Source organism: Atractosteus spatula, chromosome 21, assembly GCF_055471065.1.
Source record: "Atractosteus spatula isolate fAtrSpa1 chromosome 21, fAtrSpa1.hap1, whole genome shotgun sequence".
NCBI lineage: Eukaryota > Metazoa > Chordata > Actinopteri > Semionotiformes > Lepisosteidae > Atractosteus > Atractosteus spatula.
In genome coordinates this window covers 16637642-16655971 of record NC_142726.1, presented here as the reverse complement: position 1 = coordinate 16655971, position 18330 = coordinate 16637642, and the positions used below count along the sequence as shown (strand labels likewise).

The 18330-nt window shown below is 46.2% G+C and overlaps 1 protein-coding gene across 8 annotated transcripts; it reads right to left on the bottom strand.

The window, feature by feature from the left end:
- Window positions 1–4756: 4756 nt before the first annotated feature.
- siah1 (siah E3 ubiquitin protein ligase 1) lies at window positions 4757–18098 on the bottom strand. Of its 8 annotated transcripts, XM_088938873.1 has the most exons (4): window positions 17965–17991; window positions 11465–16073; window positions 10390–10446; window positions 4757–6212 (listed from the first exon to the last, which is right to left on the bottom strand). In XM_088938873.1, exons 2-4 carry the CDS (start codon window positions 11559–11561, stop codon window positions 5362–5364), a joined length of 1005 nt encoding a protein of 334 aa, XP_088794999.1. In that variant the 5' UTR covers window positions 11562–16073; window positions 17965–17991; the 3' UTR covers window positions 4757–5361. The 8 variants fall into 8 exon arrangements, with proteins under 8 accessions (XP_088794999.1, XP_088795007.1, XP_088795001.1 ...); XM_088938881.1 differs by lacking the exon at window positions 11465–16073 and having other exon boundaries at window positions 17965–18076; XM_088938875.1 differs by lacking the exon at window positions 11465–16073 and having other exon boundaries at window positions 4757–6628; window positions 17873–18056.
- Window positions 18099–18330: the final 232 nt, after the last annotated feature.

Below are 18330 nucleotides of genomic sequence, written 5' to 3'. Positions count from 1 at the left end.
TCTAAGGTGTTGGTGATCTGAAGAGAGCCGTGCCTGCAGTGGTGCTCCTGCTGTAGCCCCTCCACCTGGCCAAGATTGCTGCTGCACTTAGGATGCTGAGCGTCGGGGCTGTGACTCTCCAGCAGAAGGGCTGGCATCCCCAGGTGTAATTCAGGCTGGGGAGAAGGGTGAAACCGGAGCCCAGCGGGGAGATGCACGTCTGGACCGAGACGGATGCATTACAGCTCCCTGCAGGCCTGGTGCTCGACAGGCCACAGGCGGGGACAAACTCTCAAGGCATGACCAAACCCTCCCAACAACTTACACCTGCCTCAGCTCAAAAACATTGCACCTGCTTGTAGTACACAGGCTTGCTCCAGTACAAATGGTGTGTAGTGAACATCACTCTCCTCGTGCTGCTGTGTCCTGGGAAGGGATGGGGAAACTCATGGTGAAGACTCAGTGTGACAGGGTTCAGTATAGGTTTTTTTCAGCTCTTGTCTAGCTGATGTGCTCTGGAAAGGGCAGTAAGGGGTTGATCGTATAGTCATGGACTCCTTTAGACGTTTGCAAACTGCAAGTAGTGGTCCCTGAAGATGGAAATAGGGTTGTGCACCACTGGCTGCACCAAATAATTTTTAAGGGCAAAGGGGGACTAAGCGTTGTGCATCCCGGCCCCTCGCTCTCTCACCGCCGATGGAGAGAGGCTCAACTATTGAGGCCTACAAGAACACGTCCAACAGTAAGGACCTCCACAACTGCACACAGAAGTCTCCCTGTTCACAACTGGCACAAAGATACATGTGCAGAAATGCCCAAGAATGCAGCCTGCCTCTGGGGTAAAACGTGTCAATTGGGGGAAAAAAAAAAAACAGGTTTAATCTGTAAGCACCAGTTTATTTTTAGTCATTATAGTTTTTTAGATACACAAGTTACTGTAATACAGTGATGCTGATGTGTATTACCTTGTGGAGCCTAGCCAATACCAAACCTGTTAAAGCATTAATAATGCAACATGTTCTTCAGTACAGGATCGCAGGTACTCTTTGAAACTTGTGCCAAGAAGTATAGGAGACAATTACACACAGGCCTGATTGCAGCTTTATCTTTTAATGTAAACCAGGCTTGTTACACGGCACGCCCCTGCCTTGTAGCTCCAACAGCTGTATGTATGGTGACTCGTGATACAGAAGGTCAGCCTGTATGACGTTATTTGCATTTATTTTCATCCGTTGTCTCACACACTCACACCACCCTGACTCTGGAGGGGGAAAATAATCTATAAGGCTAGATTTATAAACAGCTCAGGTTTCCCTTTTAAGTGGAAGCAGAGCAAACCGCACGTCTGCGCCTTTCCAACACACTTCTGTCAGGAGTTTCTCACTGGCAGGTTGAAGCAGGGTCCCTCTCACAGCAATACTGACATCCTGGCTGCCACAATGCTGAACAGCTTGGCTGTACTTGTTCTGCAGCTTCAGCAAGGCAAGCCGATACAATCCCAACATCTCTGCTCAACATACGAGTTCCAGCAACAGTTTTGTAAAAACACATTGCAAAGCAGATGCACGTTTTGTACAAAATGCTAAAACTGTTTTTAATGCTTCAGCTGCCCCTAGCTGCTACTTGGTACTATACATTTGGGAACATGGTGTGGGCACTTTCCAGAAAACAAGACCTAGCTTTCCCACATTCCTGCTTTGGCTTTGCAGGAAATGCTCAACCGCATTTACAGGTTTATGTTTCAATACGTTTGTTGTCCGTTACGATGCAGATTGACACACCCAACACGATTGTGCAAAATCCTTTTAAGATGCCTCCTGTTAAACTGGTAGGAGCCACTATCTACAACCATGCCGTTCAAACGTTATTGGTGTTAGAAATACAATTTGAATAAGGAACGGCCTTGTCGCTATATTTAAAAAGCAGCATTTCTCCTTTATAGAGTGAAGCACTTTGACACTCTGCACCTTTGGAGATGGTCAATGACGTAAACTTCAGTATAGAACTGACCATCTTTAAAAATGTTCATTTGACTCTTGAATTTAAATCATTTACCTTCAAGGGTGTGAAAGCTACAGTATGCCAAAGCTCATCTACAATAGAAATATCAAGTGTGTCACGCACAATTACTAAATCAGTGAACAATGTTGTTTAAATTGGAACCCACATACATACACAAATGTTTTAAGGTGTGTGTAATAAGTTTATTACTAATAATTATTTAGATTTTAATCAAGGGAGCAGAGAACTGCCTTTAGGAGGAAATTGACGTGCCAGGACTTTTATATCAGATTTACCAGTCACCCTTGCCTTTCTAATCTTGCATTTTAAACTTGGGTTCCAGGAAAAATAATCCACATAATGACAGATCACAATCACCGTATTACAGTTTAAATCCATGTGCTTAAGGTGAAGTTCTTTCTTAAAGGATCAAGAGGAATTTATGGAAACCCAGGTAATTTTTTTTTAAAACTCTTCATGTGAGCATGCAATTAAAGATTAAAGTTTTTTCAACAGATTAACAATCAGATGGACCTGATGTTTATTCCTTAGAACTAACATAATCCCTTCCCCATTACAACATCCTCCCGTTTCGATTGAAAGCTTCCTCATTAGTCACAGTCTCGCCATACCTGCTTGGCAAATTCACCAGGTAGCCTCCCAGTTAATACATAAAATAAAAAAGCCTTAGGAACGAAAACGTTATATAGAACGGATTTGTTTATTCATAAATACAATGAAATCGTGGAGAAAAAACTAACGAATGTACACTCCTTATGTGACTATAAAAAACTTGAAAAGGCCCAACTGTGAACAGGACAAACTCAACCATAACTGAATGAAAAATGACCACAACTCCAGAACACCAACCAAAGTCTTATACAGGATTTCTTCTCTGAATATGGCTTGCTTATATGCTACTGTTTCTGCATGAAAAAGATACTCATCCTAAGTGGTTTCCACGTAATGTACTTCCGACTTCATGTAAAAACGCTATACATCACCAGCAATTCCACTTCAACAACAGAAGATATATTTTTGAACAGTTTACATCAAATCTTAAACACGGTGACATATTGTCGCTGCCACCCCTGAGCTTCCTGACTGCCGTATCAGGTTTTAAAACTACACATGCAAGAGCAGCGTTTTTATCTTTTACTCTTTCCAAACTTTCATCGACCAATACAGTGAATTAATCCGGTGCGAGAAAGTTTCACATGTAATGACCCAGCTTCTCACTGCAGCCTGTAAAGTAAAATGCCAGGAGCTGAAAGATAACAGACCAAATTGACAATGAGATTCCTATTTGAGCCCCCATCTGATATGAAATGAATGCACCTCAAGCACACAAGGTAGGAAAGAAAAAGAAAAATCAGAAATAACTTGCCCAAGTTCCTCAGTTGCTGTTATATTCTGCCATGTTTGCATCCTTCTCAAGATTATGAAGTGCAATTCTAGTTATCCTAAAACCGAGCAACACCTGTGCTCAACACCACCCTGAACATCAGGACCTGAAAGTTTAACATTTGTATTCACATCACACATCTTTAAACCAGTTAACATTAACGAATCTGAATGAATTTAAATTAATGAAACCTTTAGAAGTATTGCTTAGCAAAAAATACACTTTAATTTCAGATACAATAACACTGGGGTTACTGTACTGTACTTAAAATGGCTGCTAAGAAAAGCAACAGTGAAGCTCAGCGAAGGTCAATCTTATTTCAATCATTTTGCTACATCTAAAGCAGCATCTAAATGTTTGAAGCAAGATACAGCCTGAGGAACAGGCTGCAGCTCTTGTCATGTTCTGTAGAAGAGAACATGCAAGGGGAGAGAAGGGTTTTCACTGGGCTGTTACCTTCTCCGGACCAGAACTCTTAACATACCCATGGATTGGCTTTTAATAAATTTTCAATTTTCAGCACAACATAGCAGAGTATAACAAAAAAAGGCATAACATGAATAATAACAGTTTACCGTTTCCAAAGTAATCCTCCTTGTTTTTAGACACTTGCACCCCAGATCAGTGGTTTCCAGCCTGCATGGCCATGCAGATCACCATGCCTCTTCTGGGTCTCCAGCTTGCAAAGTTCCCCTCTACTTAAGTGACATGTCAACTGAGGCCTTCGTTTTCAGCCGAGAACCGGTTACAGAAGAGAGCATCTGGCTGAGAGCTTGCAAAGAGGCCGAGGGATAGGTATCCCTCCAGCGGCCGGCAAGGCTGAACACCTCTGATCTAGGAGTCCGAGCACAGACGTTCTTCCAAAACAAAAAGCAAAATCAGCAAACGGCTCTGTCCATTTCACCACAAGACTCCATTACAAAGAAAATGGACAAAAGCCCGCTCTCAGCAACGAGGGAAAGAGTAAAAGTTCTCTCACTGCACAACCAGGTAGTCTGTAGCGTCCGTCAGGAGAGCTGAGTCTGTGAAATGGCCGTGCTAGCAGCAGTGTAGCTCAGGTGTGCTCACTGCCCTTGAAACAGAAGCACAGGTGTCCGTCCTCAGCCTGGGAGAGACCCGGAACCACTGAGCGAGAAGCACGGGGTCGCAGCCAGTGCAGCTGCCCGACCCCATCGGCACCCGGACCGGGCCCTCTGTGTCCAGGCTGGCACAGGCCAGGGAAAATAAACACCGCACCCCATTTCCAGAAACATGCCTTTCAGAAACACCAGCGAGAACACTAAACCACTTGACATAAATAATTACAATATAGAAAAATAGAGAAATGCAGTGGGAGAATTCACAACAAAAAAAAATTGTAAATGACTGGAATTATGAAAAAGATGGTCGAATTTATTAAATGACAAAAAAACTAAAGATAATTAAAAAACAGAATTACACAGAGAAAATAAAAACAAACAGCAGCAATACTATGATGTAGTGACATATCGGACAAAGACAAAGGCAGCCTGAAACCACCTAACTTGGCTCGTCAAAAAAAAGACAACAGTATTAACGATACAATCAGTCTACAAACACTGAAGTTTAGCCACAACTTACAACAGCTTTTTTTTATAGATTTTTTTTAATTTCTTACAAAAAAAGAGATGTCCCCATTCTTGGGCAGATAATTCAGTGGTTTATCAGAAGATGAAGATTGTGTCGCCCCCCCTCAGCGTCATACATTAGCGTCTCCACATGCAGCTCAGCCAGCATTTTAACTTCAAGAACCCGAACCTTGTTGGGGGGGGAGAAAAAAAATTAAAAAACAGTCAAGAGTGAACTTCCATAAAAGTTTCAGCTTTGCATTTCCTAACCAAAATTTGAAATGATTTTTCTTAAGAACGCCGCTTCTGAAGAACTCCGTCCTCAGCCCCTCCCCGCTGTATAAAAAGAGAATCGCGCTGCCCGGGTTACCGCGGCAGCCAGGTGCCGCCTCAGCACATGGAGATGGTGACGTTGATGCCCAGGTTACCGTTCTCGGCAAACAGCTGCGCGATGGAGGTGTCGAACACGAGGCAGTCACTGTTCATGATCGCCGTGGCGATGCCCTCGTGGATAGAGCGGGGCGTGGCCTCCCAGGTCAGCCTCCGCCGGTGGCCGTTGAGCTCCAGGCGGTAGGCGAAGTTCTCGGCCTGCTTGCGCGTGCCGATGAGCTGCACGATGGCGAAGAACTGCTGGTGCCCGTCGTACTTCTCCTGCTTCTCCAGCACCAGCATGAAGTGGAAGCCGAAACAAGACTGCATCATGACCCAGTCCACCGCCCCCGGCAGGTTGATGTCCGTGGCCAGGAAGACGATGTCCTCGCCCTGCAGGGTGGTGATGGATTTGTGTTGATGCATCAGGTGGGGCATCACCGCGTCCAAAGAGCCCTGCCACTTGCAGGAGGCCCCGGGGCAGGGGCAGGAGTACGGCCTGAACTCGCACAGCTCCTCGTGCTCGGCCTTCTCCGTGTGCGGCAGCGTGATCTCGCAGCCCGAGGAGGCGTACTTGCAGGGGAACAGCACCGAGTTGGCCACCTTCTCCATGGCCAGGTTGCGGATGGAGCCCAGCGGGCCCCGACAGGTGGGGCAGCAGGTGAGCTTGGGCCGGCAGTTGCTGCAGACCAGGTGCCCGCTCTGGCACTGCAGGATGGGTGGCAGGACATAGTCGAAGCAGACGGGGCACTCAAACAGACTGGCCAGGTCGTTGTTGGAGGCGGTGGTGCCGGTCAGGGCTGGGACTCGCTGGGACGGTGCGCACTTTGAGGTTCCTGTGGGGAGCGCTGTGGCGGTCTGGCGACTCATTTCTACAAGGGAGCGGGCAAAAACGGGGGAAAATGAATACAAGTGGCAAAGAATAAGGTTACAAATAAGGTTACTTTCATAGTGTCACCTGCTGTTGGTAACCCTCCCCCGGCTCTTTAGTCCAGGTAACCAGTACTGACCCATGGTATCGAAGCAGTCACCTAGAAAACAGCCCCTAGGCAAAAAGCTTTCTGTTTGCTTTAAAAAAAAACAGAAGGAGCTTAATGGACAAAAAAAATAATGGTTCATATTCTTAAAACATTGGGTTATACAGATCTATGGAACTGATCTGAGTGTCAATATGTAGGCCTCTTCAGGCAGTGCTCTTATGTTTGTTTGTTCTCTGTCAGAGGGTGTTAACGCTCCCTTTCACTTGGGTTTCCATGGCTGCTGAGTGGCCCTTTCTTCATTTTTACTTCTGAAATACACAAGGGATATCGCTGGTAAAACAAGTGCTGCGAGTCACAAGCTACACAAACAACCAGATTCAGAAAGTATGTGTGGATCTTAACTAGAAGAATCTGCTCCTTCTTAGTGTATGTGAATGTATGGCAAGTATATAGAGGATTTCCAGCTGGACGCTGAGAAAAGGCCACCAGCGAGGCTCTCGTGTTAATGGTCCAGTACTGTCCAAGTATTGCTATAGGAAAGCCTTGTGCCAGTCAGTGAACCAGAGTGGCATGAGCAGGAATGTGCCAGAGATGGTCTGCAAGGAGATGGTGTCTGTTGACACATTTGAAAAGATTAGGAGGCGTTGATTTTCACACAGTGTAGCAGAGTTAACAGGAACGAATAATATTAATCTCTGGAGTCCATACACCCATGACATCTGACAGAAAATCTCTAGGTGTGTAAGATTTCGTAGCAAGAACCAGAATAAAGGATATATGATCCATTAATGTACAACTCACACAGCAGCATCAGTGTTCTACAAAGCTTATAGCACAGTACATTTCAAATGTCCCAATAACCACAGGCTCTAGTTCCGAGAGAAGAATGTCCTCGCTATTAATTAGATGTTATTAAAAGGGGGGGGGGGTATTTTTACCATCCACATGTTGTTTGAGACACTGTTCTGGGAATATGCTAACACCATGCTGGATAAGCACAAAATATTTCTGTAAGGTAACGAAGCCTGCGTAACAGAGCCAATTTCGTCAACAGGTATCTCTTGAGAAGGTTACCCCTAGAGAAACCTGTTTTACTTATATAATCAAGTAGTTCACTTACTAGACATTCTTAAGGGTTGAGCTGCACCTCTGTACAAACATAAAAAGCATCCTGCCCTACATACTGCTAGTTCCTGACGTTGCAGAAAAACCCCTCTATAGATCTCGTCAGCCTGTCCAATTTAAAACGTACAGCCGTCATTCCACCATGCAGAATGACAGGGAAAACCACAGTTTTAACCACATGACTTGTAGTTAACTATTCTTCAGAAAGTCTCCCTTCCTCTGAGTGATGTAAATGTGTGAAAAATGAGTGGACCACAGCAGCAGCAAAGAAAACAAGACTTGAGAGCTTGGTACTCACTGACAAACGTAAGGAATATCACGATGGGACAAGACCCAACTTTGTTTCAGGACACTATGTCCATAATTAATTTAGTAGCATTACTAATTGTTTGGGTAACTGTTTATGAAGTTTCCATTGCATTATTTTGATGAATACATAAAATGGATAAAGAAAATAGTATGTGGCTAATCATAATTCGTTACACCAAGAATTAAATGCAATATGCCTGAAGAAAAACCATGAAGGATGAATGTTTATTTCCCTTACAGCCGAGGGGCATGAACATAGATTTATTTTCTAAGGTCATCAATTTCTTTTGCAGAAAAGTGTCTGATGTTATACTATAGCTTTATGAGTGCACTTACTGCACCGTTAAATCCTGAGATTCATACCTTTTAGTTTTGGGAGCTGTTTCTTAGTGACATCGGTTTGAGATCATTGTCTTCAGATTGTAGTTTTACATTTTTAGAGTAATCTGTACGACAGTGGGCCACAGTGGTCAGGGTTCTGTACTTGGGACTGAAAGGCTGTGGGCACAAATCCCAGATGAGACGCTGCTGTCGTTGTAGCCTTGAGCAAAGTGCTTAACCTGAATTGCCTTGGTAAAATACCAGGCTGTATAAATGCATGCAAGTGCAAGTCACTTTGGATAGAAGGATAAGCCAAATAAATCTGCAAATAAGTTAAACTTATTCTTGCTTGACCTGTTCTCACACCACACATGAAAACCACCTAATTTTTTCACAATTTCAAAGGCTGGTACAGCAGTTGCAAATTTTACTGTTAGTTGGATCTTGAAAATTTCTCTTCCATCTGATACAAGAGGAATTGTCCAAGATGAAAGCTGAAATTCAGCTACATGCCATCTTTAAACTCTGTCTAACGTTTTAGAGAATTCTTTGATAATTTTGTTCATCCCGTTCGTGATGGGCTGGCGTCCCATCAAGGGCACAGCCCTGCCCTGCCCATAGAGGCTCCAGCGTCCAGCTTCCCAGTTAAAGAAGGAATGGACAAAAGGTTTGTAAGCCTCGTCTTGGTCTTCAGATTCATAGTGTACTAATCTCGGTTTATTTTTACAAAATCTACTACCTTACTTAAAGAAATTTGAAGTCCTTACCCCACCGACTGCACAAGCTCACGGAATGGCGTGTTAATCCTTTATGAAATGCTTAATAAAGTCCTGCTAGCCTTTGCTCATGCTTTGCAGTGCTGAGTGTGGTGGATGTGTTACTCTCCTTTGTAGAGCCTCAAAGCTTTTACACCTGACCATGTTTCCAGATGTGCTGTTTAAAGAGGCTTCTGTGCCCCCAGAGGACTGGCACCAGACAGCCCACTGCGCTGCAGGGAGATGTTTACACCAGGAAATCATCCTGATGCAATTATGAAAAATATTTGCATGTGCAGCAATTCGCTGGGGCACGCCAAGCGAGTACAGCATCTCTGCATGGTAATCCAAAACGAGCTGCACTAGTGATGATAAAGTTTCCGTTAAATAAATCTGCTCCCAAGACCCTTTTCAGATTGTAAGGCTATCAAAACACTAGATCTACAAACTATCCAGTGCATCACTGATCACGTCATGCAAGCAGACAAAATCCAGAGTCACACATGCATTTAATACAACAGGCTTTAGCTCCCTGCAAAGCCACAGCTGCATCGATGGTTAGAATATAGCAGGGGAGAAAACACTTAGAATAAAAAAAAACTTTTGGGTTGCGGGGAAAAAAATATATGAAGATAAATATAATTTCTCTCGTATTCTGTTTGTACTTCAAATCATCTTGGAGCACACAAGGTTTTGAGTGCTCTGATCAGTGATTTTTCTTTTAACCAGTTTACAACAGTCTCCAGACTGAGTGGCTGGAGTTTCACACAGCCAGGACAACAGCCAGGCAGTGGTGCAACATTTAACGTGTTGTCTTTTAGGACTCTTACCACCCCAAGCACTGTCACACAGTGGCCACACTAGTGGAAAAGCCACCCTGGACTGCTTTTCGCAAACCCATCCCTGCTTTGGCAGAAGAACACTGGACAGTCCACCTGAGGTAGGCGATATACCCCTCTTCCAGTGGAGCATCAGATGTACCAGACCCATTAAAACAGCTCACTCTTTTACAGAGTGGAAGTTGATAGTTACTGCAAATTGAAGTTTAGGTCAGCAAGCAGTCCATTCCCCCCCATCACAAACAAAGGGTAGGGCACCTTCTCACTTCCATCCCACTACAGTGCCAAGTTTCTGTTCCAGCCCCTCTGTTACTGAAGGACAGGTTCAGCTAAGCAATTGTGACAGCTGGATCAAAGCCTTGCCACAGAATGGAAGAGACAAGAGTCCCTGTCCTATGAACTGCAGCTTGAAAGGCAAGTTCATTCCATAGGTCTCAGCCTGTTAGGATCAATGAGGTGATTTCCACAGGGATAGAAGAACTGGGAATGGCTGGATCTGCTTGTGTGCTCCCTACGCTCCACATGGAAGGGGGGGGGGGGGAATCGGCAGACCAATCTGGGTGAACTGCTAACTTGCTCTTTTCTCCCTGCTAGACTCCCCAGCTGAGAGGAGCCTCCCCCCCTCCACTCAAGAGAGAGAAAGAAGCTATATCTCCACACCAACACAGCAGGGCAATCCCACTACACATTTCAATTACAAAAATGAATCTGGATGCTTGCCTTCGTCCATATGATTTCCAATTAAGGCTTTCTTCTTCTCTCGAAATTTTGGGACCTCTAGAATGTAAAGAAGCAATAAGAGAGAAAATTGACATACTGCTACATACAAGAAAAGACACTCCTAGCTACAGTACAGTTAGAAGCACGCGATTAAAAACAAGAGGCAATTTTAACGCGACTGACAAAGAAGGTAAATATAGCCCTTTGTTTAAGCTGTAAGCCTTCTGTTTGAAAGCACTTATTCCTCCTGATGACTACGAACACATTTAAAACAGCATTATTCTTCCACAGCGGCACATTTGTTTTTCTGCTCTTCTCAGAAGATTTCAATGCTTCCGCTCAGCAAGCACCTGAACGTCATCCTTCTTCTTTTCAAAAGCAAGCACCAAAACAAAGGCCATGAGTCACCAATCAACCGTGAAACCAGATAGCTTTTTTTAAAGACAAAAAAAGAACTAAAACTAAAAATTCTCTGGTTCGTTCTCTCCCCCCGATCACATTAATTTCAATTACAACATAAAGGGCAAACTAATGAAGAAAAAAGAAATGGAAAAATGAACACAGAACAAAGTCTTCTGTAACACAAGGAACCTGCTGCTGCACCATGTTTTGAATGCAGCTGGGGGAAAGCACACGTAGGAGCTCCTGCCATTCTACTGCACTGTATTACATCGCGCCGGGGAGTCAACATTCACACGGCAGCATCCACCCCACGAAACTGGCTCTCTCGGCTCCGCTCACCACCAAATGCCTTCAAGAACACACAACCGGAGGTAAACATCTCAAAACAAAACTCCCATCAAGCTTGAGAGCTTTCCACTTGGTCCCTCTGGGGCTTCAGCGAAACAGCAGTCCCGCAGCTCTGCAAGCCCTGAAACTCACCTGGGAGTTTAAGCACTTTCTCCACTACAGGGGGCGCGAGCAGCTCAGGGAAACTAGGGGACAGGCTTAACTCCAGGAGTCTACAAGGTGCCAAACTTCTCATTGGGCCACAACACTCTCACTGCTGTTTTACACAACCAGGTAAAGACTAAGAAACAGTTCAAAAGGTTTTTTAAAAAATCAGTATAATTACCTTTAGTCTTGACAGCTTTGTGTCCGGATATGCATGTGAAAAGTTCAAGCACTCCCTTCCATGAGTACAGAAAGTGCACTGGAGTTTTACTCGTCATGAGGCACCAACACTCATCTCGCTTGCCATAGAAACAAAACAGCCCATAACAGAGGCCCCTCCTTTACCAAACCTCAACCCAAGACTTCCACGGTGAGACGCCCTCAGGGCGGGGGGGTGGGAGAGATCGGGCTCGGCAACGCACGCAAGCACAGCGCAGCCCCGCGCCGCCCCTCGCAACACCTTCCTCTGCGCGGCTGCGGCACGGGACACCCCCGACAGCTCTCCCCCCACTTCGCCACCGCACGCCGTGGGTGCCGGCACCCTCCAAAACCCTCTTTAACGCAGGACGGAGGAGAGAGGGGGAGCCGGGTCACTGGCAACCAAAAACAGAGCCCACTGTAATCCTGTAAAGTTACGCAAGCTGGACCCCGATAGTATCAGATTCCCACAGCAGTACAGCCTGGACAGCATTCCGGGGGAGAAATACTGCTAGAAGCCATGGGGAAAAAAAAAAAAACTCTGCTCATTTCCCTTGCTGGCAAAGCAAATTCCAGCACCAGTTCTCTGCTCGTCGCTTATCTTCAGGAAAACAGAAGCCCCGGACACCAGCAGCAGGAGAGGCCTTTTGTAGTGGCAAGTTAAAAATAAGTCCTCCCCTCCCCAGCTCCAGCTCCAGGATGGAGCGATCCTCCTTTGTGTGCGCTGCGAAGCCTGCAAGTTTCGAATGTCACGCTGCAGCCCTCTCACTCCCCTTTGAGGAGCAAGTCCTTCCTCTGGGCTCTGCTCCGTCTCGGGTTTCACAGCCTCGTGGCTCCACCTACAACCACCAGCCGGGCAGACAAAGAAAGTGAGCTGACAGCTCTGAAGTGGCTGGGCCTGCCCCACACCGCGCCTCTCCGGGCCTGTCCTGCCTTCGCCACAGTCAGGGCCCAGAAACATTCAATGCAACCCGCTGGAAACCACACAAAAAAAAAAGCCTGATCCTTCACCGACAACAGTTAGAGCTGAAACTCCAACAGCACACAGGTGACAGGACTAAACTTCACACTTGGGATTAAAAAAACAACTTCCTTCTTACTGAGCAAAGATCAAAAATCCCAATGACCTCTAAAAGAGAAAGATCTATGACAAACTGCAGAAACAAAGTAAAAAACTTTTATGACTTCAACTTCAGAAAAATAAACTATATTCATATCAAAGTGGAAGGGGGAAAGTTCCACAAATTAAACTAGAACAAAAACAAACGAATTTCCACCTCTGCCAGCTCTTGGGGTCTGGGAGTTTGTGCACGCTTGTCCTTTTGGAGTAACTGGCTGCAGCTCAGCCTGATCCCCTGGCACTGATTTGCTCTAATCTGGAGTGCTAACAACCCTTCTGTTTTCACACCTTCAACTCCCACACTGGCAGCTACTTTACATTGTGCCTGATGCGTGAAGATTAAAACTATCTGCATTCCTCAAAACAACACGCAGGCTAGTCTGCCTCCACTCATCGCCTTCCAGCCTCCCAACCACCTAGGCAACACAGAAGACATTAGAGATAATGGCCTCACAGTGGATGTCTGAGACACTCTAGTTAACCTCACTTAGTAGTTCCGGAAAGCAGTCTGCTATCTGTAACTTTTGACAATTTAATTTCAGGTTGGAGAACATTAAGGCAGGAGAGAAGTGAAGGCTTACACACAGGTGCTTCAGACTATTGCCTGCAAATTATTCATTTGCTTTTAGCAACACTCATGCTTCCTGGACACAGGCTCTCAGCTCCATGAAGATAAAAGAAAATGGAAAATTAACCAGAAAGTTCCATTTCCAACAGTAGCTTTACCACATGACAAGATCAAGCAGTCAGACCTCAGCAAGATCTCCAGGCATGGCTGAACTTGGTCTGTATTGGACCAAGAAGAAGAGAGGAGGTGGCTGCTATAACTGGCAGACCAGTATATGGTGCTCTTTCCTCTGGACCAGAAATACTAAACCAGCATGGCAACTGTGACAGGACTAAATACCGTCTTTTGGACAAAGCATTAAATCAAGAGTAGCCCGACTACTTGGCATTTGAAAATCAAGATTTAAGAGCTTATTAAGGCACCCTTAATAAGAGCAGAGCTGTGAGCTGTGGTGGTCAGGTTAAATTTCACTCTTGGATTGTAGTAGCCAGCCTCAATAAACTTCCCCAGGTCACAGGTGGGTACTGTGCTTCAGTGGTAGATGAGGCAGGTTCTTGCGATGCCAAAAAAAAAAACTTTCGTATCCTTTAGGATGAAAAGCACAACATGAGTGCGAATAATCTGATATCATAACAGACCTAAGCTACGTATGTGACAAGCTGTCCAGATGGTTGCAGTAATGGTGAAAACTGCTCCTCCAGCATCTCTCCAAACCACAGAGTTTTAGACCATTCAGCAGGAATGTGACCCCTCTGATGTGGATTTGTGTTAAACTGGATGTGCCTAAGAGCAGGCATACATACTTTTTTGCTCGATAACTTCAGGGCAGTACGTGTAGCCACACTACAACACACATGATAAACAAAATTCTGCTTACGCTGCATGCGCTGTGGGATGTAAAGCTTAGTAGCACGCAGGGAAGCCAGGTACTTGTGAACAAAGGAATGCAAATAAGACGTTTACATAAAAAAGGCAAACAGGCTATTTACATATACGCTTGCAAAAGCCCATGATGAACCAGGATATGGAGCAAATAAGGGATAAGTAACATGATGCAAAGCAGATTCATATGGAAAACTCATTATGAGTGAACTGCGTAATAAATAAACACCTCACATTACTGTTAATAAAGAACACTTGTCACAAACTCTCCCTTTTATGCGAAAAATAAAACTCATTCCAGGCACATTCCCATGCACTCCAGTAAATCTTAGCATTAATTTTTAAAATATGACATTGTTAGGAGGCTGTTTGGAGATCTTGCTAGCCTAAAATATAAATTTAGCGGTGGCCCGATTAGGTCTTTCAGCTCTGCTGCAGGAATTTGGGGTTATAGTGCAAATGGAAGATGTTTTTTCCAGCTCAAATCTTTCCAGGGTTCAGTGGGCTGTTTTGGAGCAGATGCTGGCTGGATATACCATACTCTTTTTCAGGAGGAACAGCAAGTTTCAGCTCACAACAATAACCAGACAGCTCAGAGGTGAGGCTTCAAAAATAATTGACACTACATTCATGGACATGAACACCATGGACACAGGCCCTGACTTTGGTACAACACTGCGATATGCACTGCTCTATGTAAAAGAAATACAAGTTATAAAACGGGATCTGTCAACAACGTTTTTCTGTAGAGTATTTATTGTGTTTATCACTAAAATAAAGCACAAGTGGAAACGGGCATGTTTTTATTTCCTCTAAACCAAATCTAATCTTTTGGAAGCTCTCAAAGGGCCTCGGTAACCCAAATCCTCAACACTAACGGAACACACTGAACATTTTCAAAACCAATCCTCTGAATTGTTCTCAAAGGGGACCTTGGAAATTCCCTGAGATATCTCAGCTGAATCCCTTAACGGCCAGCCAAGAAGCTGCACAGGCAAGACCAAACGAAAGACGAAACCCAAAACACAAACACAGACAGTTCAGTAACCACCTACCCTGCAGCTCTGAAGTTCCTGCATGAAGCATGTCCAGGCGCGAGGTGGGTGAGGGGCAGAAACCAGGGGTCCACCTTGCTACCGATGCTCATCTAACTTAACAGAAGCCTCAAAACTGAAGGGGACTTTAGGATACCTGCCATGGCCACAGGAAACAGACAAGGGCCTATATCCTCATCAGACTACACGCACAAGTGCAGTTGTCAGATCCAAACTACCCAAAGAAGACAAAGCAGACTTTTCAGATAACGTCTTGCATGTCTGAGAACTATGGCTCAGCAAAGGCTGGTGCCTTTTCTACAATGCCCAAAGGAAGCATTTACTCCCATTAAAAGTAAAACACAAACGCCCATTAGAATACATTTGCAAATCTGCAATTCTGACTGGCACACACTTAAGTCACCTTAAATAGCTACAGACTTAACTACTGGCAGCGGAGCCTATACTGCAGCAAACTCACCAGAATACAACCGATGCTTAGTTATGATAATGATAATAATGATAATGTTTCTTTATTAACCCTATACAATTTCTTGCATTAGGAATTCGTCTTTTCGCATACCCCAGCTTTTCTCCATGAGACACACAGACAGGGAGAGAAGCTGGGGGTCAGAGCGCAGGGTCAGCCATTGTACGGCGCCCCTGGAGCAGTTGGGGTTGAGGGCCTTGCTCAGGGGCCCAACGGAGTAGGAATCCTCTGCCGGCTGCGGGATTTGAACCGGCAACCTTCCAGGCACAGGTGCAGATCCTTAGCCACAGACCTACCGCTCCGCCCCAATGTCACACAGTTAGGTGAGCGACTGATTAGAAAACTTAGATGAGGTTATCACTGATGAGCTAATACACTCAAATTAACAGTAAACCTATTTCAGAAGCTGGGTGTCAATACCTACGGCCTGTAACAATCCTTCACATGTGTACTCTCATTCTTCCCATTCTGCAGCTGCCACACTCTGCTGAAGGGGCTCTAGAGCAGAAATAAGTACCACAGACAAGCTCAGCAGGGACAGTTTTAAAGCAGATGCAAGGGTGATAAATCCTCTTAAGAAACAGAGGGCGGTTCACCTGCGTGCCCAAGACTTAGAGCAGGGATGACAGCTGTCTAAAAGCCCCTGAGTCACCCACTCTACTTCGGGATGAGGAGAGAAGTGGCGTGTCCCCTCTACCCTGAATCAGGGTGGCAGCAAGGACAGCTAGCAGGGTCCCAATAGCACCCCCTTTGCAATTAATAATCACCCATTCACAGTAACCCAGAAACATTTGGGCAGTCACAAGAAAGTCTGTCAAACAGCCACAATATCATGTATCTGCTTTTACAACAGAAAAAAAATAAGCAAAACAGAAGAATTAATCCCTACCTTAGCAAAGTGCAATGTAATTGTGACATTTAACTACACATTATTACACTATACTGCAATATGGGATTTTTACAAAACAAATGCTAGTTTTGCCTACAGCAGCAACCCAACTACCAAAAAATCGTGCAACATTTCAAATGCTTCTTTATAACTGGCACTAGGGGAACTGAAGATCTCCCTCATGGGGGGGGGGGGCAAATCTCATTTCGTTAATGCGTTCCTGGGTCACTACTGTAACCCACGCAACCCGCTTTTGTGGAGTAAATCTGAACTTCAAAGCAGATGTAATCCGCTACAGAGCATCAGACACCTCTTAATGGTCCAGATGCAATCGTCTCGGAGGACAGCTGGTTCCGTACCTGTCCGGCGCACAGGAGCTGCAGCGTCCGTCTTACAGACGAGTACTTTCAATCATCTGATGCCCACACATACACAAGGCAAGAAGCAAGGGGTTTCGGCTCGAGCAGCACAGGCCGGGGTAGCAACTTGACCTCCGCCATGTTGGCAGCGAAAAGACATGCACCCAAAAACCCAAACATCACGGCACCGTCTGCCGGGCTCGGTCAGCCGGGCGGCAGGGGATTGAAAAACAAACCGCAGAGGGGTTATTCAGATAGCAATAGTGTTTAAAAGATTACCGTGAGACATACACACACGCCCCCCTGCTACAGGGGTATGTAGGTGAGGGGGGGGACTGAAAGCCATTTCTCCTGTATGAGGTTGGAGAAGAGGTCGCTCTTATAACGCTCCTGCTGTCTGCGGTCCTTCAGCAGTTCGGAGAAACGCAACGATCGTTTCAATTTCCTGGGGTTCGTCAGCCAAGCTGGATAGCTCGTAGAGCCGCTCTCTCAATCTTTAAAAAAAAACCAACAACCCGGCTTCTGCGGGGACCGAGCTCAGCCTCCCCGCCGCGCACGCCGGCACCCAAACCGAGAGGCCCGGCGCCCAAGCCCGCAGGACTGAGCAGCGGCCCCCCTTCCCTCCCCGGCCCGCACGCCGGCGCCGAGTAGGCCGCAGAGCCCCGCCGCCGTGAAGGGCAAGCCCGTGCCCGGCCGCCTCCTCGCCGGCCGGCCGGGGCTGCGCCGAGGCGCCCTCACGGCTAACCCGGCCCGGCCCGGCCCGGCCCGGGGGCTCTCCCGGAGACAGCGGGCCGGCCCCTGCACACGCACCCCCGCTGTTAAATACCCCCAGCCGACCCCCCGACACAGAGAAGAGCCGTGGGGAGGAGGAAAAAAAGCAGACCTCTACCTTCGTGCTCGCTTTTACCTTTCCCGGGTCGGGCCGAGCTCAGCGACATGGTCGCGGCCACTGTAACGTGCTCTTCCCACAACAAAGCGGAGCCGCGCCGAACCGTAATCCCAACCGAAACCCCGTCCGGACCCGGTCCGGGAGGGGGTCAACCGCTTACCTCTGACGAAACGTCTTTTTTTACTTTACTTTTTTTTGTCGCTTTCCTTAATTATCCCAGCAGGCTTTCCGCTCGTAATGTTTTTTTTTTACCCTTTCGTTGTGTCCAGTGTTTCTGGATCCCCACATCCACGCTGTGTGTCTCCACACACACACACAGAGACAGACTCAGCCGCCGGTCTCGGAGCCGCGCACCGACTGTTGTTGAAATACTTTTCCACGGGAACTGCGGCGGGCGGCGGGGGCGCGCACCCGGGAGCGCGCACCCGCTTCAGAAAGCGGGGGGCGGCGCTTCCGTCCATCTTGGCACGGACATCACGTGCTCAGGTGTGCGACGCGGTGACAGGTGTAAAACAAACATCCCTGTATCTTATTGCCGGGTAAACGGCGCTGTAAACAGAGGGAATCGGATCAGGGCCGAGTTGAAGTCTCTAAGGAACAGCAAAGGAAACAAAACCC